Below are 24,154 nucleotides of genomic sequence, written 5' to 3' on the forward strand. Positions count from 1 at the left end.
GTGTGTGTGTGTGTGGGGAGGGTCATGCGAGATGACGGGGCAGGGCCGCCGGGTCAGCTAATACAGTGGCAGCCTCCCACTTCCACGCCGTCTCCCTATCGAGGATTCCACGCTGTGTGCAGATCCGTGGGGTAAAGTGAGGAAGGGTGGCCCGGAAACATTTCAGTACCCTTGAAGCGGACAGCTCTCCGCGGGGGTGGGTCGGGTTTTTTTTTTTAGGGCGGAGGGGGTCGGACAGGTGGCGGACAATTCCTCCGTGAGCCAAGGGAGGGAGGGTTTGAGGCGTCCACGCAGCAAAAGAGGCAAAATCGTGACCGATCTCACGTCGCGAGTGAAGAAGAGGGAGGAAGAGAGTCGGGGTGGGGGGTGGTTGGTGGTTGGGGTGGAGGGGGGAGTAGCGCATCACCACCGTGAGAGATGGCGGAGTGCGGGCGGAAGGCGCTGTCTCTCCTGGAAGCGGCCCGCTCCCGCTACGAGAGCCTGCAGATATCCGACGACGTGTTCGGCGAGTCCGGGGACGACAGCAGCGACAATCCCTTCTACAGCACCTCCGGAGACTCCGACTCCGATAACTACATAGCCGAGGTCGGCGAGGAGGATCAGCCACACCACCATCACCACCACCATCATCATCAGCAACCCCCAAAACGGGCCGATAAAGAGGGTAGCAGCAGCGGCGGCGGCGGTGGAGGAGCCGGTCCCCCGGGCTCTCTGTCCCGAAGCCAGGCGGAGGAGGACGGCTGGACGGAGAGCCTGCAAGATGTCACGTTGCCGCCGTACATGGGGACTTACGGTAAGACTGCGAGCAACTCGAATAAGGTCATTTTGTGCAACAGGGAAGCGTCTCCGGAGGTGATTGGATGGCAGAACCCCACGCGTGGAGGTCAGCCACGGATCTCTGATCCACCACAGAAGGCTATTTGCCCCTGCACAGCTGGAGGCTTGTGCGTGTGCGTGTGTAAGTGGGTGACACTGCATCTTTAATAGCTGTATTAAGGGGGAAACGCTTAGTCTTTGATACCTCACCCCCTCTGGTGCGATGTGTGACACACACACACACACACACACACACACACACACACACACACACACACACACACACACACACACACACACACACACACACACACGCCACACACGTTTCAGACTCAGTGCAAAGATGCGCTGCACGATTTAGGGACTTGAATATACTTGCATACATATAATACTGCTTACATGCAGATCACCAAACATTTTAATACCATGAGATGAACCTTTAGGGGCATTTTCCTATACAAACCACGACACTTTGTACCCACTGGTGTGTTGTTCCATCTTTGCAATGAATACTGAAATTCATCAGCAAACATAGACAAGTTGCTCTCCTGGAGACAAACGTGTCTATCGATATTAATATAAGCTTTGGGATTGGATTTGTTGCTTTCTCACGTCTCCTGAGCTGAAACATTGGTGATTGGAATGATATATTTCATCTATGGTTACCATGTTGGACTACATTTTGGACACACTTTGCTCAAGGTCACTGCATTGGGTATTGTTGGTTTCTTATACGAACAAACATAAACATATGCACAACAAATTTATATCCAGTCAAGAGCAATGATTCAGAGTTTAAAGATTTTGCTTAAAAAAGAAAATCTACCATTTAACCCTTATGGCACCTACGATATCCGGGGGGCAGCAGAGACCCATCTTCCAAAGATGCTTTATTTCTGAATAAGTATGACACAAAATATCATCACGGTGTTCGCCTCTGTCTGCGTTTCACCTTTAACGTCCTCTAGGATTTACTTTAACAAGTTATCCACTAAATTAAACAAATCCTGCGGCATGCCTCAATAGGGAAGAATGCCTACTCGGCCTATTCAAAATAATGCTGCTACTCAAACTAAACCGGAGATTTACAGATTTTTTTTCTCTTCTATTCCATTTCACGGCTGTTGCTCCGTCAAATCAAACAGGTGGAGCAACAGGTTGTACATTTTCTGGTCGAAAGACATGTTTGCTGGTGTGCGTTTGAACAGCTACTGCGTGGGTGTGGTCCCACCATCATGGGGAGTTGAAAAGATTAAGAGCAGCCTGACTGGATGGACGCATGACAGTCAGGATACACACACACACACACACACACACACACGCACACACACTCAAACAGCCGAGCCCACGCTGGGCTTTTATAGCTGTAGATCCTAATAACTTGATATGTTCACATAATTCTGTTTTTACCTCATACTTAAAAACATGGGATCGAGGCAGCTTCGGTTAGTTAATTCCCACTGCAAAGCAGAGGCAGATCTGGAAATAAAATTCTTTTTTTATCTTCATCCGTCTCGCTCTCCGTCCATCTGTCCGGTTGTTTTATCCTCACCTGCTTGTCTGTCTCCCTGTATGTCTGGCTGTGAATTGACACACCATGAATCTGACAGTTGGTGTCCTTTGGAGATTGTATCATGCAAATAAATCATCAGTGGCCATCAGAATGCCTCCTGTCAACCTCAGTCAAACTCTTTATGCCTGCAACAGGTTTCTGTTTTTGTTTTTTTGTAATTTTTTTTTAGCATTTGCTTGCAGCATATTCTGTGTGTTTTTTAAACCACAGACTGATTGCTGCTGAAACCACAGGTTTTTTTTTTTTCAATGAGCATGAACATAGTTCAACTAGCGACAATAGGGTCGAGTGCATAGATGGCGTGTTATCTTCATCTCAGTGAGATTGTTTCCCTTCCAGCTCTAGAGGGGTGGAAAAGGGCCAAGCGGAGGATTATGAGGCATATATCCACATCGCTGGTTATGTAACAAAGTTGTCATGATGTTGAAGGGAATTTAAAAAAAAGAAAAATATTCAATGACTCTGCTTACAGCTTGATAGATTACTGATGCTTTCAATATGCCAGTTTATCTGCAAAACCCTGTGGCTCTGACTTTAATCTGGTTGTTTCCTCTTTCCGTCCCCTTAATATGGAGCATCACAGCGTCATGTATTTATTTTGAACACTGATTCCCTGAATAATGCTTCCTTTTTCCATTCACAATAATATTTCGAGTCACAATTAATCTCCCTCTCTTTTGTCATTTTTTCCTGGAAACAATAGCATTATTTGTTTATTCATTGTACTCACCGCAGTCCTTTCAGGCAATGCGTTCTCACACAGCTAAATTGTCTTTCACCGTAATAAACCACTCTTTCAGTCACTTCCAAAAATGTTAGTAGTATTTAGGAAGGACTATTTCAAAGCAATTTAGAATAGAATAGAAAACGTATTGCCATTGTAAAATGCATTACAGTGAAAATGTGACCTTGTTCTTTATTCATCTTCTCTTTGCGAAACTGAAAAGAACATTTCGGCAAACCTCTATTATGCAGATATTCCACATAGTATAGAAAGCTGTAATATAGTATTGCAGTAGTAGTTTAGCGTAGATGTAAAGTAATGGTTAGTGAAGTGCGGGGATTTCAACAGAAACATTTGACTAATCACCGACAGTAAAATAGAATTAGAAAAATTTGATAATACGGAAACAATACAGGCCAACTGAAATATCATTAAAACATTGAATTACAAAAGTTAGGTCAACAAATGGCAATAGTCACAGCTTATCAGAATTGGGACTGCAAGTTTGTCCTGGGAAGAAAAAAATTTTTCATGGGGAGGTAAACACTAACTGCATAAAAATGCATCTCCTGTTGAAAACGTGATCTAAATACAGTAGATATGGAACTGGTTTCCACATGCCCATTTGTCACTTTCAGCACCCACTTGTAGTATTTAACCATGCATTTTTTTTGTACATGCCTGTCAGCCTATTGCGGAATAATAGTCCTCAAATTTTCAGCATCCATTGGCATGATTTAGCGATCATTTTGCTAATATATGGCAATAATGTCCAGTATTTGCATGAGTTATCATCTCCTAACCATAGATTAGCATCCAATCCCAATCTATCAACTGCTTTTAGTTCTTGAAAGTTAAATGCAGAATTATAATGAAATAAATATTGATGAAGCTTTTAAAGCAAAAAGAAATAACAAATAATTTGAATTTTTTGTAGATGACATCTGAATATTTTTAAATATTTTTGGATTGCAAGCCAGAAAATAATGACTGGGCTGGTTATTAAAGTGACAATAAATCATATTCCCATGTCCTCTTTCTGTTACATCCACTAACAGACAAGGTTAGAGCATGTTTTGGCTATTCGATGGGATTATCCACTTCACTGTTGCTATAAAAAACCCCAGCAGGCAGATGTTTGTCCCATGACAACAGAAATACTAAAATAGGTGATGATCTTGAAGGATGTCAGTATCTCCTGTCTGTGAGTTTGCAAATGAAGGAACATTGGAAATTATAGGTGAACATCAGCTAATAGGAGTCTTGCAACTGGGACATTACATAAACCTTTGATTAACTTCTTTCAGCTTAATACAAGCTAAAATTGAAGTTAACTGGCAGGGATGTGTCAAGAGAAATCTATCAAGACGGGGCATATCTGCTCAGCGGTACATGAAACAATTTCATTAACTATAAAAACGACAAGTTCTGCCTCAGTTTGTATTTTTGGCGAGTCATTTCGCCTCGGCAGACATTCCATCTGAACGTCTGATGGTTTTATCGAGGAGCGGCTCAAGGAAGTCAAACTGGATTTCATATTCAGCTTTCAAGTCTAATGGAATGTAAATGAGTGGATTTTGAGCCAGACCCTGGCTACTTCTGCCGCCTTGGGCACAGCATCAATTGTGTGGGTGTTGCTTTTCCCTTGCCGTCTTCATTCACCCTGCTTTGTCCTCTCCCCCATGCTGCCTTGTCACCGACAGTACCAGCCAGCCTCAATCCTTGTACTTTTATCTTTAATTTAGCATTTAACACTGAGGCGCAAGTCCTTTATTATTTCAGCCAAGGCGAACCACTCGTAAGGACAAGCAGGGCTGAAGGAGAGCGAAAGCCTCATTCTCTGCCCTTTGGAGAGAATGAGATGATGCAGCTCAAATGATTCTGAGCTATTTGCCATCCAGATGTTTCCTGATTTTCTGAAAAACAGCAATTAAAGAGGCAGAAATACATCAAGCCAGCAACTGCGTTGTTACCAATAACATGCCAACAGGGCAGAGTCTGAAATCTAAGTCCCTTCTACAAACACACTTGTTTGTTAATGTTGAATTCATGCTGAAAGAGTATTTACAATCCCATACTCATGCACTTTGCATGCAGCACAGCCAGTGCTGCACTCATCTGCACGTGGATCTATCCGTCCAGCCATCTTCTGCCGCTTACCCTGCACTCAGACTCGCGGAGGATGCTGGAGTCCATCCCATCTGTTATCGGGCAAGAGGCGGGGTACACTCTAGACCGGTCGCCACATATATATAGACAATCATACACCCACTCACTCATTCGGGGCAATTTTCCCATTTTTTTTCCAATTGATCTGCTGCATGTTTTTGGACTGTAGGAGTAAACCCATGCAGACATGTGGAGGGACATGCAATTAACCACTGTGCCACCATGCCGTGACATGGAGATACTGTCCATTTAAACTGCACTCTTCCTTGCACCTGCACTTTGTAAGTTGCACTCAAATGTGTTGTCTGCACCTATAATGGGAACACTATCATTATTTCTTATCAATACATATCTAAATGCATTGTACAGGGAAACACGTTTCCACACTCTACATGACAATAAACTCTATAAATATTGTCATACCAATCGTATAGACGACTGGGAAAGATCTGCAAGTTCAGATATTGATATTTAGTTGAATATTGGTTGTGGAGTATTAGCTTTAGAAGAGTGACAGCCGTGTACATTTAAACTGTGTTGTCTTTAAATTATGTCATAAAACTCAACAATGCTAATCTCGCAAATATCCAATTATCAGCCCCCATGCAAATTTGGATTTTTATGTTAAATTTGTTTTCATGTCAAAATAAAAGGTAGCATCTGACCAACATCTTTATCTAACTAAACTGCAACCTATCAAAACAGATATTGGAATTTTTTTCTTACAATATATTCTTGTAATTCATTTTAAAATCAAAATCATATCTGAAATCTTTGAATTCTATTTGAAATTTCATATTTTGCCTTAAATATGCAGATCATGAGCAACTGCTAAATTAGATTCTTCTGTCATTTTTATGGCGTGTTGAACAAGTGTAGAGATTCAGTGCCTGGGTTGAAAGTTTTCAGAATATCGAGACCTTAATTTATTGTCTTTGTCTTATTATTATGTCCTTACCTCTTGGGTGATTTATGTCGTAATAAATAGTTTGTATGCATTTCACAATGCCTTGACAGTGACGGCTAAACTAATTCAACTTTTCTCCTGTTGCGGTGTCAGAAGAGCAATAAATTATTCAGCACAGTCACTCAAGTGACAGTAGTGTCTATGGGTTGGCCCATGTGGGACTGTCAATCTGTCAGTCTGTCTGTCTTCCTTGCTCATAATATGTCCTTGCGTTTCTCCTTCAGGCCCGGCTCAGAAGATGTCGGCCACCGCCACAGCATTGGACTTCTTCCAGCTGTTTGTCCCCGACAATTGCATCCAGAACATGGTCATCCAGACTAACATGTACGCCAAGAAATTCCAGGAGCGCTTTGGTTCGGACGAGGGCTGGCGTCCCGTCACGGCCCAAGAGATGAAGGCGTTCCTGGGGTTCGTCACGTCCACCAGCGTGCACCGGTGTGAGTCTGTGCTCAGCATCTGGAGCTCCGGCTTCTTCAGCAATCGGAGCATCGCCTTGAAGATGAGCCAGGCGCGCTTCGAGAAGATCCTCAAGTATTTCCACATTGTGGCTTTTCGGCCGTCACAGGGAAGCAACCAAGGCCTGTACAAGATCCAACCTTTCCTAGACTCGCTGCAGCAGTCTTTCAGCTGCACCTTCAGACCCTCTCAGACACAGGTGTGTGCACGTAGGCGTCTTGCAGTGCTTTCAGACACATGTGGATACTTGCATCATTACTCACCATTAATCATCTATAGTTATTGACATTCCTGCTGCGTTATTAGCTGTTTCTTTTTTTTTTTTAAACCTATTGCAACCGAAACCCAGTTGTTTGGTAAGCGGGTTTTGTTTTTGTTTTTATGCGCAACCTCAGTGCAGTCAGTATACATTGTATCTAGAAGTAGGTCAAACCAAAGTCTATGTAGACCAAGTATTTGGGCAAAGAGATTTCCCGTTATGCAACTAGGGTAGTGGAGCAATTGACTTGACTCTATTTTAGGTGGGCTGGATTTTGTGCAACTTTCTTCTGTAGTGCCAGTACCAAATTGTAATGTTCCTTTCCGGACAGATTGCAATTTTACCTTTTTATGTGATGGATGAAAATAGCACCAACTATACGGAATACTTTTTAGCCCTGAAAGACACAAATAAAAGGAAATATCGCCTTTAAAATTTAGCTCAGCGTCATATGATTCTGTTATCTTAATCTCACTTTTTGTTTCTAACATTAAAATTTATATTATATAATGCAGATTTTTTTTCTAATTATATTTCATGCTCATATACCAAATTTATTTTGCACTTTGTACATTTTTGTGTTTTAACTCTGCTGAAAGGCACCTGAATGCAGCATTGTAGTTGATATCTTATATGTTTTATTGCAATTTAAGCACAAGCGGTCTTTTCATCTTGATATTCATGTTTTACCAGGTGTGCATTTTGTGCTCCTACAGCACACATCATATTTTGTTCCCTTTGTGAAAAATTTAGTTAACAGCAACTCCAGACCTACAGTTTATCGTTGTGGGTCATCACATCCATCAGGGCAGATCGTCTGTCATAAAGAAAGAGTATGTCATTAGCAGGGTACACGTGTTTCTAGGGCGGCTTTATCAGTTAAATCTCTGGTGGGACCGAGGGTGAGCTGAGATAGGGAGTGCGGTGCAGAGTTGAAATACTGCTACACAGCGTAAAAGTAATCTCTCCATTTACAGAACAATTTTGAGGCTGGAGAGGGCAATGAGATAATGATCAGGATTTAGGAATACTTAAAGTTTTTGTGTGAGGGGAGCTAAAAATATAACTGTAGAAGCAGTTTAGAAATTAGCATTTTGAATTACTATGCCGTTTTTCCATTCGGATTATCAACTCAATCTGTATTTGCAGTGCGGCGGCTATCATTTTATTGGGAAGAGTACAAGTATTTCAATCATAGCTGATCAAACTGCACAGACCTTGTGCAGAACAATGCTGCAGTGAAGCCGTGTCTCTTTTTGAAAGCTAACTTAACTCCCTTTTGTATCCCAGACAATTGCATGTCCAAAAGAAAGGGGTGATTGCAGCCGGACGAAAGGGCCCCGTGATCACAAATAGTGAAACGGGACATACCAATTTACAAGAGGACATATTTCACATGTAAATGTTTTTTTCACATGCACAGTGGCGCAGTGGTTAAGCAAGATTCCGGATTCGATTCCCACAGAGGATCTTCCTGCATGGAGTTTGCATGTTCTCCCAGTGTCTGCGTGGGTTTCCTCCCACAGTTCAAAAGGAAAAATTGTCCAGACGTGTGTATGAGAGAGTAAATGGTTCTTTATCTCTGTATTTGGCCCTGCGGTCGACGGGCGACCGGTCCAGGGTGAACCCTGCGTCTCGCCCATTGACAGCCTGGATTGGCCTCAACCCTAAGTGCAAGATAAGTGGAAGATAATGGATGGATAGAGGTTTTTTTTCAGTGAAAAAATACAAAACAGATTTAGACATCAACTTTTTACTCTGAATTGACTAAAAGTTTTGTTTAACACGTTGGCAGATAAATTGCTGTAAGAACCAACCAACAAAAAAATAAAATGAAATCAATCAATAAATAATATCATGCATGGACAGACATTTAAGAAGACTGGATTTAGCATAATCCTTGCCTATATCTGTAGCTTGAAAGCTCAAGAGATGCATTAACGGACAAAAGTGGGACCTGTAAAAGTGTTTGTTGGAAAATAGGATGTATCCGTGTGTGTGACCTGGATTTGTCCACCAGAGGAAATCAGTCAACGTGACAGAGTGTGAGTCTGGGCGAGTATCGTTCGTTAATGTTATAATAGTTTATGTCAGCTTTAGCTTCACATTGTCTGTGTCAGTCTGGCGGGTTATGCAGTCACTGAGATGATGTGTTGATGCTCCTCGGTAATGATTCACAGATTTACAAGTGTGTGAGTAGATTGATTTTCTTGCTTTAGCAAACACACACACGCACACGCACTACAGCAATTAAAATTATGTGTAAAGAGGGATGAATTTGCAGAGGCAATGGGCTGTAACCGTCTCTATGTGTCTATGCGGTAGCCAAAGATGTAGGTGTGTGGAGCTGAGGTTAATTTGTATTTTTAATAACCCAAAAGTAAAACGATAAAAGTCATAAAATGTATAAAGTAAGACCCCCTTCGCTCTTAGATCCTTGTAATGCCAAGGGGGAAACTACCAAAAAAAATAAAAAATAAATGTAATGGGAATATCAAATGGGACCCCAGATTTGTTCGCAGACGCAAAAGAAAGCTGATGTCATCCATCTAAATGCTGGATCATCCCGGTAATTTTCCACTCGTATCATCTATAACTTCTCTGGCGCCTGCAGGTCGTGGCTCAAATGAGCCTCAGTGAAATCATGCAGGAAGCAGGGAAGACATTGCATGGAGATTTGAGATGCAAATATTTGTGGTGTTAAAAAAAACATGTTTACTGGTGTGTTGACATCTCTCCTCCTATTTTCGATCCTTTCTTCCTCTTCTGAGTATTATTTTCTCCCATTATACTTACAGTTAACTTACTGTATATGTGTACTTTGCTCCCCTCAGTGTCACCTTTTTTGGGTTGGCCTCTTAAAATAAGTTTTTTTTTTGTAAAACCAATGTTATGTTGACACAGAGTTTTTTTAAAGAGTGCTGTAAATATACAGCTTTCTTTTCTAATCATATTCCTTGAGTGAAATATTGTGTTTTTAATCCTAAAAATCCATCTCCATAAAATTCCTTTTTAATCAAGTGCGTAGATAACCCGCAACCATGTGCCTGCATCTTATTTTTAAGTATTATTTTAATGACCATTCACCCTCCACTAATAAATTTGACAAAACTCATATGCAAGTATAGCTAAATAATTAATTACTTGCCAAATTCAAATGAATGTGATTAATCTGTAACAATTTTGCTATCAGATTGCATCATACTTTCAGAAATCAAAGTTAATATCCTCCAGTCTCATCTCATCAATTATGAATACGTCCTACACATCTAAATTGCTCTGATCAGATAGTCAATCAGTGTTAGTAAATAATAAATAAATGTCCTGTTTTAATTTCCAAAAAAACAAAAGAGAATAGGTTTCAATCAGAATCCAAAAAAGGCACTTTCTGCTCTTTAATCTGTTTATATATATATATATATATATATATATATGGAAACCAAAGACAAAGAAACAAGAGTGAGAAACATCCTGACTGAGATGAAATGGAAAATGCAAACAATAGAGATACTGCATTGGACTGACAAAGGAGCGGCTGTAAAGGAGTGTGTAGTTCCACCGAGAATAGTCTTCTCTTTCTTGCCACAGTCACACGCAAACGTTTCACATACCAGTTGGAATATTCGATTTGGCTGCCTTCTCACTTCAACCTTGACTCCGATGTTACATCATATCTAGCTTTGTTTTTTTTTGTTTTTTTTCCCCGTCTCCGAAGATACTTTTGCATCATGTAATAAGAACACCTATTTTTTCCACTAACACATTCTTATCCTGTGCTATGATAATGTACCCTCAATGAAAGATAAAGTCAAGTATTCCTATATGTTGCAGGTCCTTCATGAACCCTTGATAGACGAAGACCCCGTTTTCATCACCACCTGTACAGAAAGAGAACTGAGGAAGAGGAAGAAGAGGAAGTTCAGTCTCTGGGTTCGACAGTGCACGTCAACTGGATTCATCTGTCAGGTGGCAGCATATTCTTTATGTGTCTGTGTTAAACCATTTTATTTTCTCATAGTTGAACAATATAACCACACTTGGCTTTGCAATACATTATGATTCATGCAAACTTCTGCATGTAGGTTCAGATTGTTGTTCTCAGATGGGGGTTGCATCACAAAGATACAGATTTTACAAAGAAGATTTTATTTTTTGTAATTAATTCCCTTTTATAACTGCCGAGCTTGAATTTTGAATTTTGACAAACTGAAACACCTTCTGGCCAATGCACTGGTTGTTAGAGCATTCTTTTGATGCTGTTTTCAGTTGGCTAAGCTGCTGACTTTGTCCTTATATATCCGACGGCTCTGCATCCCAAAAATCCTTCCCCTTCTACAACCATCCACACCCTATTTTCGGACTTACATAATGCTGTGATTAAACTGGGACCCGGACCTGAGGACTCTCAGGCGTGGCTGACAGCGACAATTGCTCGTTGGTTGGTCATTAAAAAAATTAAAAAAAACAGGTAGAAACCAAAACTTTCAAACTTAAAGTGCTTGAGGCTGCCTAAGAGGTTTGGTGCACCAGAGCAGTCGTATACAGATGTGGCGCGCTCTGTTGTTTACAAAGCTTGGTAACAGAGAACTTTTAATAGATTTTTATCATTACCGCTCAGAGGGAAAAGGTGTTGAGGATTTTATTGGGTCATCATTTTTCAGCAACACTCATATATTGTAGTATTTATTATTATTGTGGGTTTTGCTTGCCATAAGGCAATACATATGAAGAGGACTGCACTATCCAGAAGTGAAAACAGGGCAAAAAAATCTATGCGAGTCACAAATGTTGATGTTTATACAAGAAATCCCTTTGATTTACAGCCACTTAAGTGAATAGTTGTGTTGCAAGCAGCAGCGAAAGCAGTCACCAATTAATACATAACAAGAATACAAGTCAGGGCGGCTAAACCCATTTCCCTTAAACTCTTCATCACTGCCAGTCTAAGGCAAGCTACCTGCACTCCACGTCCCACAAATCCCTATTCAAATGACAGGCCCCAAAAAAACTGAGAACACTTGTGTGTATTATGTAACCAATATGACATCGCAAGGACAAACTCGGGCCAGACATAAAGTAAAACCATTCAGAAACCTTTCAACCGGGACTGAGTTCATCAAGTGATAGATCTTGGGCAGTGAACTGCATTGCAGGATGAGTGTTTCCCATTTAGCCTGGATGAAATCCAGAATTACCTTAGTGCAAGCAACTATCTGAATTTCAATTTGCCAACGTCCTCCATTCAGTTATCAGTGATTTATTTAGGACAGAGAAAAAGATCAATGTGATTTTTTTTCCCCGTAATCATTTTATTTTAAATCTCATCTCATAATGCGTAAAATACTCAGAAACATAACTATCACCGTCTTTTAACCCATGCATAACACAAATAAGCATTAGCACTTGGATTGATAGTAACCTTGCAGCTTGTTTTGTGATCTTGACCAGTCATGTGTCTCTACCAAGATATGCATGAAAAAAACATCTAAGAAATAAAATGAGTTAATGGCTTGAATCAATGAGATTCCATTATGCAGGGAACCACACATGAATACACACACGTCCACACACACACACAAGGCAGAGACTGGCCACTTAGTGTAATAGCCACAGGCCACGCGTAAACGTTGGCTAATCAGGCTAATGCAGTTTGGCCCATGAGCAACAGCAGATGTCATTGCAAGATGGACAATAGACTTTTATAAAGTGAGTCTGTGCATGCGTGTGTGTGTGTGTGTGTAAGTGTATGTGGGCTCGTTGCAGCGGGGCTTGACTGTATTTACTAATGGCCATCTTGGCAGCAGAGCGTCTTTGTGTGTTTTTTACCTGTGTTTTGAACACAGAGGGAAAATGTGGAGACGGGATTCAAAACATTTGCCGTGGGACGTTAATGGACCTCCGGTGTTCTGTTTTTTCAATAAAACTGTTTTTTTTTTTTTTTTTTTTTATACCAACCAATGTTTCTATTTCTCTATCTGCAGCTTTTAGAGTGGATGATGGATATTAGAATTTGTGTAGTATACAAGTGCAGCAAGTAGACTAAGACTGAATTCTCCACCTGCAATAGACTCCATAACATTTTTCACTGCAGTGTCCTTGTTTTGAAATGGTCTGGTTTTATTCTTGTCTTGCAGCATTGTGGAATCAATCATTATTATTAATCATATTGAGATGCATTCTTACAAGACAGTTTTTTTTTTCTCCTAAGGACAGTGGACTGAGATGTCAAACACATCAGCAGAGCAGATCAATGCCTCTTTTTTTCTAAAATAAAAATACAACCCCCTACTAATTATCTCAAAATGTTCAAAATGCAAAGTCAGGAAAAAAGGGCGAATTGTTCTTTTGTTCGCCTGCCAGTCTTCCATCTGGGTACGAACAATCGCTGCAAACACAACATCGGACTGCGAACAGCTGCGGGGTGCAGCTTCCTGACAGAGTCCGTGTGTGGCTAGATGGTTTGTCAGAACATCAGGCGGTCTGTGTTCCAAAAATGTAGTCTGTGAAAGCTTCCCCAAGTGCTGTGCTTTACTCTGCCGAAGCCATGCAAACATTGTTTTTCACACACAGACGTACAGTGACCTTCTCTAAGAGATCTTGGTTTATTGTACAAACATCCAATATTAAAATCCCGAGCCTGTCAGCAGCAAAAGCAAATCCTGTTTAGAAGACAGACTTTGCCACATGTAAATGCCTTGGCTTTTACACCTGCCGTGTTTGAACTGCCACAAGTTAAAAACTGCTTTGACTGCAAATGATTTGTGCATCTATCAATCATCCACGCCGCCACTCAATTGAATTACATTATACAAATTTTTTCTTATTACACTGTTGCCATGAATTCTACCATTTTAGGCAGTTTATTCAGCATTTTTTAAATTAAAAATTAAAATAAATTTTAATAAATTGAAATTGTGATTTCCCTTTTTTGGGGAACTGAGAGACATTAGTCAACTTGTCTATTCCCCCCCCCCCGTTGTGCAGATTTCCGTTCATCTGAAAGAGGGCCAGGGCACAGACGGCCTCGCCACACTGAAGAACAAGCCTCAGCTCCACAGTCTCGTGGCGAAGCAGCTCTGCCAGACCATCTCTGGCAAGAACACAATCATCTTCACCGGGCCTTCTATCACCAGCCTCAGCCTCTTCACAGAGTTTAGCAAACAAGGTGAGCAAGTTCTGGAGATTATAGCGATTTTTATCACTCGGGTTAATTAAACTAAGCACTTCTGGAACCAGTCCACGCCCACTCCTCGAGCACCACGCTGTTAACCACGATCTCCCTCTCCTATCTTGGCTGCATTTTTTTTTTTTACATTTTCAAATACTGGGGGATGATAACAACCAGAGGATATAAATCCATGAGAGGGAGTTCGTTTTTTTTTGTTTTTTTTTTGTCCCTTCGGCTTTTGAATTTTGCCTTCAAAGCGCCACAGTGTACCACCCGACTGCGCCGTTCCCTCATCTACAAATCAGGTGAAACCCGGGGAGCCGAGGCAAATGCATGCATGGATCGAGTGGTATCTCGTTTCCGCTTTTGATGATGATGATACTCAAAATATTGCGGAAGTGGTAGCTTTATTTCTGTGACCCAGTTTTTACTTTTTTGTTATGGACGGGAGATTCTCCTTCTTCTCTCTCCCCTCAGGGGTCGCCACTGCGAATCATCTAACCCTCTCCCCTGCATCCTCCTCTCACACACCAACTAACTTAATTTCCTCTTTCACTCCATCCATGAATTACTTCGGTCTTTCTCTAGTCCAGGGGTCAGGAACATTTTTGACTGGAAGAGCCATAAAAGCCAAATATTTCCAAATATATTTCAATGAGAGCCATATAGTATTTTTAACATAGAATGAATTATATATGTCTTACTTTTAATGCAGCCTCTGGTGCTGCATTGATTTGTTCGAAGTGCCGCTTTATATTTTACCGTTCATCAATGCAATTTTATCATTGCATATGAGGCATACCGCAGATTCAAATGCAAATTCCTGTGTCGCAGCCCGGAATGCACGGTAATCATTGTCTTTTTGTTCTTTTCGCCATCTTTTTCGTTACAAGGGTTGCAGCGGATGAACTAGTTGGCTTTGTGATAAAATGGATTTCTTCACCTTTACAATGACCCGTACATTCCCGGAAGCCATTGGTTCCTGACCCAACCAACGGGTGACCCGTGAAATTTATTTTCCAAACTAATTTCTTTTTACTTTAAAATGACACAGTATTATGAAGAAATATGACAAGTATTTTAAAATCAGTTCCATCTGATTTTTTTTTTTCTTTTTTCAACTCATAATTGTCCATATATGGCTCACGAGCCATAGGTTCCCGACCGCTGCTCTAGTCCTCCTGTCTGGCAGGTCCAACCTCAGCGTCCTACCCATAAATTCACTACCACGGAGGGGAGATTCACGCCTTTTAAAAAACAGAAGTACACTCTATAACTTAGATAGCAGGTGGTAGAAGTAGAATAAACATTTGAGTTGGTCCTACACTTATATCCACATTGTGAGATATCAAATTAAGTACTTACTAAAAGTAAATAAATATTACAAAGCATTAACACCACCTACTTTTCTTTGACCTTCTATTTGGTCCTCCTGCAGTTTTAGGTATAGCTCAGTCCACTTTATCCCTCTGAACAGAAGTCAACACAATATAGAATATTATACAGTACACATATATTGCATATATTGCATGGTTGTGCTGAAATCTTGCAGACAGCTTTCCACGGTGCTCGCCTTTTCATGCTCAGTAACCTGAGCCATCTTTATGCAATGAAAGTGTTCCTCCTATATTCGTGGGATGAGTCACATTTCGAAATCTCTTCGGTGACCCATATTCTTCTTTTGTAATTAGAATAGATGCATATCATTGTTATCTCATAGAAAAAAAAAGGCCTCAGGACAAGTGAATCAGCAAAACCAAACAAACCGATATTGTGTGTCGCAGTTTGGGCTCCTTTGATGATATCATCGGCACAATTTTGGAAGATTAAATTCCTATTATAACAAATGCCCTTTCACTAAAACTATAATGGGAGAAGGGTTTTAAAACTAAATGGGCGTAGAGCTGTTACACAACAAGAAAAGAAAAACAACTCCTGAGATATAATCAATATCTTGTCATCCTAATTGGATGAAGCAACCATGAGGCGTTCAGCTGTGGAAAAAAAAGGAAAAGAAGTGTCAGCTCTGTTCTTTCGAAGCTTTTTTTTTTTCTCTACATTTTTAAATTTATCATGCAGGATTAACGGGCTGAGTTAATTGGCATTCACTTCTCTGCGGCACTCGCGGTGGACACACAAACACACACACACACACACACACACACGAATGCACAAGATGGGAAGCACCCACATGACGAGAACAGTAATGACTCTGAAGCAATCAAGAACAATTGTTTTGCCTCACCTCATCAAGAAACTGAAGTAATAATGCGCTAGGGGATGCGGAGGAGGGTAAACTGAAAGGGGGTAAGGAGCAGAAGTAGCAGCTTCCTGATATAAAACAGTAGATTATTCTTATCTTTATTATTATTCTTAGATTTAGTTCAAGAAAATGCCTGGAGACTTTTGGAGATAAAGCAGGGAATATATGCGATAGATATATATATATATATATTTATATGCAAATTCATAACACATATCAAGTGAGTTTGTCTCTGGCACAATGACTCTTATTTACGCTCTTATTTAATTGGCTATAACACGTTTGCTGCCCTCTCAGATGCATCTACTGAAGATAAATGATAAAAGTAATGAGATTTTTTTTTTTCTCCACTGCTCATTTTCTTATAACTGCTGAGTTGTTTTTCAATTTTCAGGCCACTTTTTACTATCTTCATGATGAATTGTGTGGTTGTTCTTTTTTTTTGTTTTCTTTCTATTTATACCATTTTGGCGAGTCATAAAGGTCAAGACATTTTCCCATGAAGTGGCGCAGTCACGATGCACTATCACAAAATGATGATTTTCTATTTATTTCCCGGCCTTATAGTACAGGTTGCACAATATTTATTTATATGTCTGTATTTATCTCGCACCCTCTCTGTAGATATTTATTGTTGTGGTCTACTGAGCACCAGAAAGAGCGACTGTACAGGTCTACCCCAGAATATGCTAATCTGCGGATCCACTCCGGCTCAACGCGGCCAATCTCGAGTGATGATGAAAGGAAGTATGTCACTGATCAGCTGGTACAACAAGGGACACTTCAGGTTCCTCACCAATGCATACCCTCCTACAAAACAAGGTAAACACCAGAACAACAGCTTGGAAGAAACTGCTTTTTTGAATATTCATTGTAAAAACAAAAAATATTATAGCACAGTGGTGAGGTTTGTTGTAGGGGTAACAGAAGTTCAAGGGGGAGGTGGAACTGCATAAGGGATCAGTTCTGAGCCCCTTCTTGTTTGCAGTGGTGACAGGAGACAGGAATCTCCATGGATCATGATGTATGCAGATGATATTGTGATCTGTAGTGAGTGCAGGGAACAGGTTGTGGAAAATCTAGAGAGGTGGAGGTATGCTCTGGGAAGGAGAGGAATGAAAGTTAGTCGCAGCAAGACAGAATATATGTGTGTGAATGAGAGGAACCCGGGTGGAACGGTGTAGCTACAGGGAGTGGAGATCAAGAAATTGGAGGATTTCAGGTACTTAGGGTCAACAGTCCAGAGCAGCGGAGAGTGTGGAAAAGAGGTAAAGAAACGGGTTCAAGCAGGTTGGAATGGGTGGAGAAAAGTGTCAGGGGTACTATGGGATAGAAGACTATCAGCTAGAATGAAAGGAAAGGTGTACAAGACAGTGGTGAGACCAGCAATGCCGTATGGCCTAGAAATACTGACAATGACGAAAAGGAGGCAGAGCTGGAGGTCGCAGAGATGAAGATGCTGAGGCTCTGTATGGGAGTCATGAGGATGGATAGAATCAAGAATGAGTCCATCAGAGGAACAGCGCATGTTGGATGTTTTGGAGAGAAGGTCAGAGAAGCCAGACTGAGATGGTTGGGTCATGTACAGAGGAGGGATAGTGAATATATTGGTAGACAGTTGCTGGAATTGGAGCTGCCAGGCAGGAGATCTAGAGGAAGACATAAGAGAAGGTTTATGGACGATGTGAGAGAGGATATGAAGTTAGTTGGTGTGAGAGGGGAAGATACAGAGAATAGGGTTAGATGGAAAATGTTGATGTGCTATGGTGACCCCTGAACAGAAAAGGCAAATGGAGAAGAAGATATGATTTAAAAAATAATTATCCGCTATCCGATATGGTTTGCTGATTATGTTGTTGAGCCTAAATTTCTACCACAAATCAAAGAAACCCAATTTCATTTATGCACCATTCATCATTTATGGCAGTGATAACCAAAGAGCACTTCTAATCCATGTTAATCTATTTAAGAATCTGTAAATTCTCCACCTTGTGCAGTGTAATCCGGTATCAGTGTAACAGTTTTTCCCGGTTTAAATCTGAGAAGAGGCGTGTCGAAGCAAAGCCCCCAGATGAGTTAAACGATTCCCATCTGATATTGACTCCCCCCCCCCCCATGTATATGTATATGTATATGTATATGTATATGTATATGTATAAGAAGAAGAAGATATGTATATGTATATACATATATGTATATGTGTGTGTTTCATTTCTTTCATGCAGAACAACTAGCCGCCTGTTGCGCTGTTTTTTGTCTTTTGGTGTCACTTTGCATTCTTAGGTTGCACAATTAACACACAGTAAGATTATTGATTATCCTTAACATTTTAGCGGGATTTAAAAATATAAGTCAACATCAAAAAAAAAAAGCACTGCTTTTAAATCCTGTTAAAAAAGTCTCCGAATTCACATTCTACCCCTCCACCAAATTCGGTGAACATCTAGTTTGTTTCAATTTGCACTTAGAAATAGGAAAACAAAACACTTAAGCAAACAGCACTGACTGACTGAGTGTTTTCAGCAGAGGTAATAAATGGCTCTATTCTATTTATTTGTGTAATTTCCACAACCTTGTTATTGCACACTCTCACTCAGCGTTACACATCAGTCAGAACGCCTACTATGAAAAAACTTACAAAAACCTCTCCCTTCTCTGGCTGATTTAGTAGGAGAGTTGGGAGTTAGTGTTTTCTTTCTGACTTGCTCTCTGTTTCTTCTTTGTGTGTTGCTCGCAGGAATGATCATTAAGAGAAAAAGTGGCGAGATTCCGTGTCCTCTTGCCGTCGAGGCATTTGCAGCTCATCTCAGCTACATCTGCAAATACGACGACAAGTACAGCAAGTATGTACGGTACAACTGTTGATTGAAAAAAAAATGTCAAACTGGTTGTGTTTACTCCAGCTTGAAATCTTCACACGGAGTTAACATTTCATGACTTATTTTTATTCTAATCCAGTATGTGAAATAGCATATAATTTAATTTTAATTGCAATTTCTGAAATTATAAAATCCAGTCATACAATATTTTACATATAATGTTGACAAGTGGGAAGCCTATAGCAGTATACTTTTTCATCTCAGCTAAATAAAGCAAACATATATAGATATATTTTTATATCTATGATATAAACATATATATATATGATATCTTGATATATTATGAATTAACTTGGAGTTCCAGTAAATTAAAGTTCAAAGTTTTCTCACATTATCAAAAAAACGCAATTTACAAATTAAAAGTGATCTTAGTTTCTTCTTCAACTCCTCTTTTCTCTGTAAGCAAACCAAAATATGGTCTATCCATCTATCCATCTATCTATCTTTCTATCTATCTATCTAAACCTGTACTGTAACCATGCATCAGTTGGCAACCAGAGTTGCAGTCTTTGGCAGTCCAATAGTAAACAAATACCCAATATTCATACTAAAAACTTTTTTTTTTTAATTTATTATCTTTATCTCATCCACAGGTACTTCATCTTCCACAAACCCAATAAGACGTGGCAGCAGGTGTTCTGGTTGAGCATAAGCATCGCGATCAACAACGCGTACATCCTCTACAAGATGTCCGATGCCTACACGGTAAAGCGCTACAGCCGAGCACAGTTTGGCGAGAGACTGGTCCGAGAGCTGCTGGATCTAGACGACTGCTCCCCGACGCAGTGAGAAAATGGAGAAGGAGGAGGAGGAGGACAGCAGTACCGCTCAACACGCAAACACAATCCCAACACATTCATTTACACCTTCCATCATGCAGACGCCGCAGTCTGTGTCTATGTGATAATACTGAAGCAGTGCCAAGCCTGTGTCTCTCTTCCTCTTGTTGTTTTGTGGTACTGTAAATAGCAATTAACACAACTCTTCACTATACAATTGATAATCATGAGCTATGGGACAGTTCACGTAGCTCGACTGCAACTTTTAACCATGCAAATTTACTAAGCAGCAGGAAGCAGAGACAGTGACAGTTTTACTCCATAATGATGTCACCATCATATTTTGCTCACGATCGAAGAGCTAAATAATGTACACGGGCCCAGATCTCCCACGTGAGTGTTCAATCATCGACATGTAGCTCGACACGTACACTCTGCAAAAACACTTGTGACTCTGTGACAAAGGCTTAGTAAACCAGGAGTACAGGATAGTCACATGCTGCATGCATAAAGAATCTGAATTGTGGTGTTCTTTTTCTTCCATTGGTGTGAAAAATTATTTTGGCTCCACACAGGGCTCTTAAATTATTTGTTTGAACGAGTATGTAATTAGCAAGTGCTTCATTCGTGTGACTTTTAAGGCCGAGGATGTAAATGTAAAGCTTCTGTGACCCGAATGTGTTATGATTTTGCTGCATTGTGTACTTGCTTGATGATGATTGTCGGATATCATAAAGCCACACGACAGCGTGCACCCTAATCCAAAAAGCACCTAAAAAGGATTTTGTGACGAAACTTGTGATAATAAATTATGTCAAATATGCAGCCGATGTTTGCGCCAAAAAGACATAAAAGATGAACCATTTATTTCATTATTAATGCAGTAACTTGATTGCATGTTCAGTAAGTGAGTGTTACTTGGCCAGGAGCCTGTGGATATAAAGGTTTGGAGAATATTGCTTGGCCAGATTTATGTCCAGGACATTAATAAAAAAAATATTGGTGGAATTATAAGATGTTCCAGAAAAACAAAATGTACGCACACATCTTCTATAGTTATGAGGCTTTTTTTCAGGCCCAGAACAAACAAAGCAGCTCCAGAAATGAGAGAATAAAGGATATATGATGAAAAAACACATCAGTGAAAAAATGTCAACAGGAAAGAAAAAATATAAATAACTATAACTTTTAATATACATCTCCCATATTTGCAAACCAATAAATTGGCAGTTGCTCCTCTATTATAAGTTTTAATAAAATATCATGAAAGTCAGAAAATTAAAGCCTCCAAAATGAATAAATGAGTGTATGTATGCATCATAATCAAATCACCCATCACACTCCTAGGAGCGAGAATCTTTTCTTGACATTTCACGCAACGTGGCACATCCTTCGCCAAGTAACAGATTTAGCCACGCTGTCTATCGTCGAGGTGTGACTCGAGAGTGTGACTGTTTCTGCAGGAAATACACGAGCGCGAGTATGTTTAGTCAGCGTTTCACCACACTGCTGTCTGTGTGCAAAATTCTTTGCACGCCATGCAGTCAACACATCCTTGTAATGTTGGACTCATCCTACGGAGATTTAAGTGAAAGATGGTGATGTGTGTTCCCTGCCACTGTATTTTTTATTCCTTCTCTTTTTTTTTGTGTATGTGTGTTTGAATTTACATTACTGGAATATGACTATGTTTAAGGTGGTAGAGTTTTTTGAGTGTGTTATTTTTTCTATCAGGATGCACTTTTTCCCCATTCCAGTCTTGCACTTTGAGGAGATTTGTAAATTTCGCAAATTGTTGATATTTTTTTTTAAATTGCTATTATTATTATTTGAATCCCATAATAATATTCACTGCTCTCAAAAAAAGAGAAAAAAAACAAGACCATGTAAATATAGATAGATAAATGAAATAGATTATATCAAAATGTGTAAATCAAATGAAATGACTTATAGCCAAAACGGGAAGAAGGAAGAAAAAAAGTTTCCGGTAGATTTAGAGTAGGTGCAGTATGTATGTTTATATTTTGTTTACAAATAACTGTGAGTGTATGTCGATGTTCACTGTCACTGAGACTCAAGATTGTGATTTTTTTTTTTACCTTTTCACTAATCCAAAGCATTGTTATTGTGGTTGATTGTGTGTGTGCGTGTGTGTGAACCACTGAATGTTGTCATGTGTCGTACCACTGTTCACTTTAAGGTAACACTTTAAATCTTAGACGGCACCTCAGGCAACTGTCATGTCATGTAACCGATGACTTTTCTTTTAATACAGTATTTGGTATCAAAAAAAATGCATTTACTTTTGAGCTTGATTAAGTCGTTTTAAATGGCTGCTGTAGAAGAGCTGGGCGGAATCTCTATACACATCAAATATTATCCAAACGTAAAATTGCATCGTGGAGGTCTTTTCTACACTAGAAAATCATGATAACGTACGTCTTAATCTTCATCCAAAAAAACCTGTTAATGCCTTATCTACACTATATGGCCAAAAGTATTCACTCCACTATCTTGACTCGCATATGAACCTAAGTGACATCCCATTCCTCATCCGTAGGGTTCAATATGACGTTGGTCCACCCTTTGCAGCTATAACAGCTTCAACTCCTCTGGGAAGGCCTTCCATAAGGTTCAGGAAGGTTTTTATAGGAATTTTTGACCATTCTTCCAGAAGCATGTTCGTGAGATCACACACTGATGTTGGCCGAAAAGGCCTGGATCTCGGTCTCCGCTCTAATTCATCCCAAAGGTGTTCTATCAGGTTGAGGTCAGGACTCTGTGCAGGTCGCTCAAGCTCATCCACACCAGAAGCTGTCATCCATATCTTTATGGACCTTGCTTTGCACTGGTGCACAGTCATGCTGGAAGAGGAAGGGGCCAGCTCCAAACTGTTCCCGCAAAGTTGGGAGCATGGAATTGTCCAAACTGTCTTGGAATGCTGAAGCTTTCAGAGTTCCTTTCACTGGAACTGAGGGACAAAGCCCAGCTCCTGACAAGAACCGTTCTCCTGGCAACGGCAAAACCGAGACTTGTCCATCTAATTGCCAGATGGAGAGGCGCCTTTCGTCACTCAAAAGAACGCGTCTCCACTGCCCTAGAGTCCAGTGGCGGCGTGCATACGATGTTTTGCGTTGCACTCGGTGACGTGCGGCTCGGATGCAGCTGCTCGGCCAGGGAAACCCATTCTATGAAGCTCTCTGAGCACTGTTCTTCAGCTAATCTGAGGACATGAAGTTCGGAGGTCCGTAACTATTGACAACGCAAGTCAATCACTATGAAAGTTGGCAATCGTTTCACACTATGCACCTCAGCATCCGCTGACCCCACTCCGTCACTTTACGTGGCCTTCCACTACATGGCTGACCTGCTGTCATTCCCAAATACGTCCATGTTCTTATAATACAGCTGACAGTTGACCATGGAATATTTAGGAGAGAGGAAATTTCATGACTGGATTTGTTGCACAGGTGGCATCCTATCACAGTTCCACGCCAGAATTCGTGAGCTCCTGAGAGCGTCTCATTCTTTCGCAAATGTTTGTAAAAGCAGTCTGCATGCCTGGGTACTTGATTTTATACACCTGTGGCCATGGGGGTGATAGGAACACCTGATTCCGATTACTTGGATTGGTTCAGCTAATACTTTTGGCCATATAGTGTATGTCTTTTTTCTTTGAAACACCTCTTTATGAATTCAGTCCATTTTCTGGTTGAATACTCAGAGTCATGGGGTTGTCATGACATCATTGATATCTTTAAAAACGGTCAAAGAAGCCAACCAAAAACTCTTTCAACAGACCTGAATAGATTTGCTGCAAAATGACCTTAAATTCATCAAGAATGTAACAAAGAAAAATTTGATCAGTATTAATTGAAAACACATATTTAAAGTTCAGGTCCGTAAAAAAAAGAAATTAGATTAAAATATGGTTTTAATCAAATTCTCATTACAGCAAGGCATTATTGTGTTATTAGGATAGTGATTTTCCATAGCTAAGCAGACATTGTTAAAAATAATTCTAAATGTTGTCCGATTTCTTTTCACACTTCCCGGCTTCTATTTGTGTTCATTTGAGAGTAATGCACTGGCCATCATCTT

At 40.3% G+C, this 24,154-nt stretch overlaps 1 protein-coding gene across 1 annotated transcript; it reads left to right on the plus strand.

Moving 5' to 3' along the window:
* Positions 1 to 12: 12 nt before the first annotated feature.
* Positions 13 to 20,878, plus strand: pgbd5 (piggyBac transposable element derived 5). The gene is made up of 7 exons (XM_086171824.1): positions 13 to 793; positions 6,474 to 6,904; positions 10,796 to 10,930; positions 13,949 to 14,129; positions 17,020 to 17,217; positions 19,133 to 19,238; positions 19,868 to 20,878. The coding sequence occupies exons 1-7, from the start codon at positions 418 to 420 to the stop codon at positions 20,061 to 20,063; spliced, it is 1,623 nt and encodes a 540-aa protein (XP_086027950.1). The 5' UTR covers positions 13 to 417; the 3' UTR covers positions 20,064 to 20,878.
* Positions 20,879 to 24,154: the final 3,276 nt, after the last annotated feature.

Source organism: Fistularia commersonii, chromosome 2, assembly GCF_037954325.1.
Source record: "Fistularia commersonii isolate RoL2024-O1a breed Wild chromosome 2, RoL_Fcom_v1.0, whole genome shotgun sequence".
Classification (NCBI taxonomy): Eukaryota; Metazoa; Chordata; class Actinopteri; order Syngnathiformes; family Fistulariidae; genus Fistularia; species Fistularia commersonii.

Excerpts from the sequence above, each read along its gene's own strand:
- pgbd5 (XM_086171824.1), top strand. The coding sequence starts at position 418 with ATGGCGGAGTGCGGGCGGAAGGCGCTGTCTCTCCTGGAAGCGGCCCGC. Across the intron at positions 794-6,473 it reads GCCGTACATGGGGACTTACG|GCCCGGCTCAGAAGATGTCG; the intron begins GTAAGACTGCGA and ends TTTCTCCTTCAG. Across the intron at positions 17,218-19,132 it reads ATACCCTCCTACAAAACAAG|GAATGATCATTAAGAGAAAA; the intron begins GTAAACACCAGA and ends TGTTGCTCGCAG.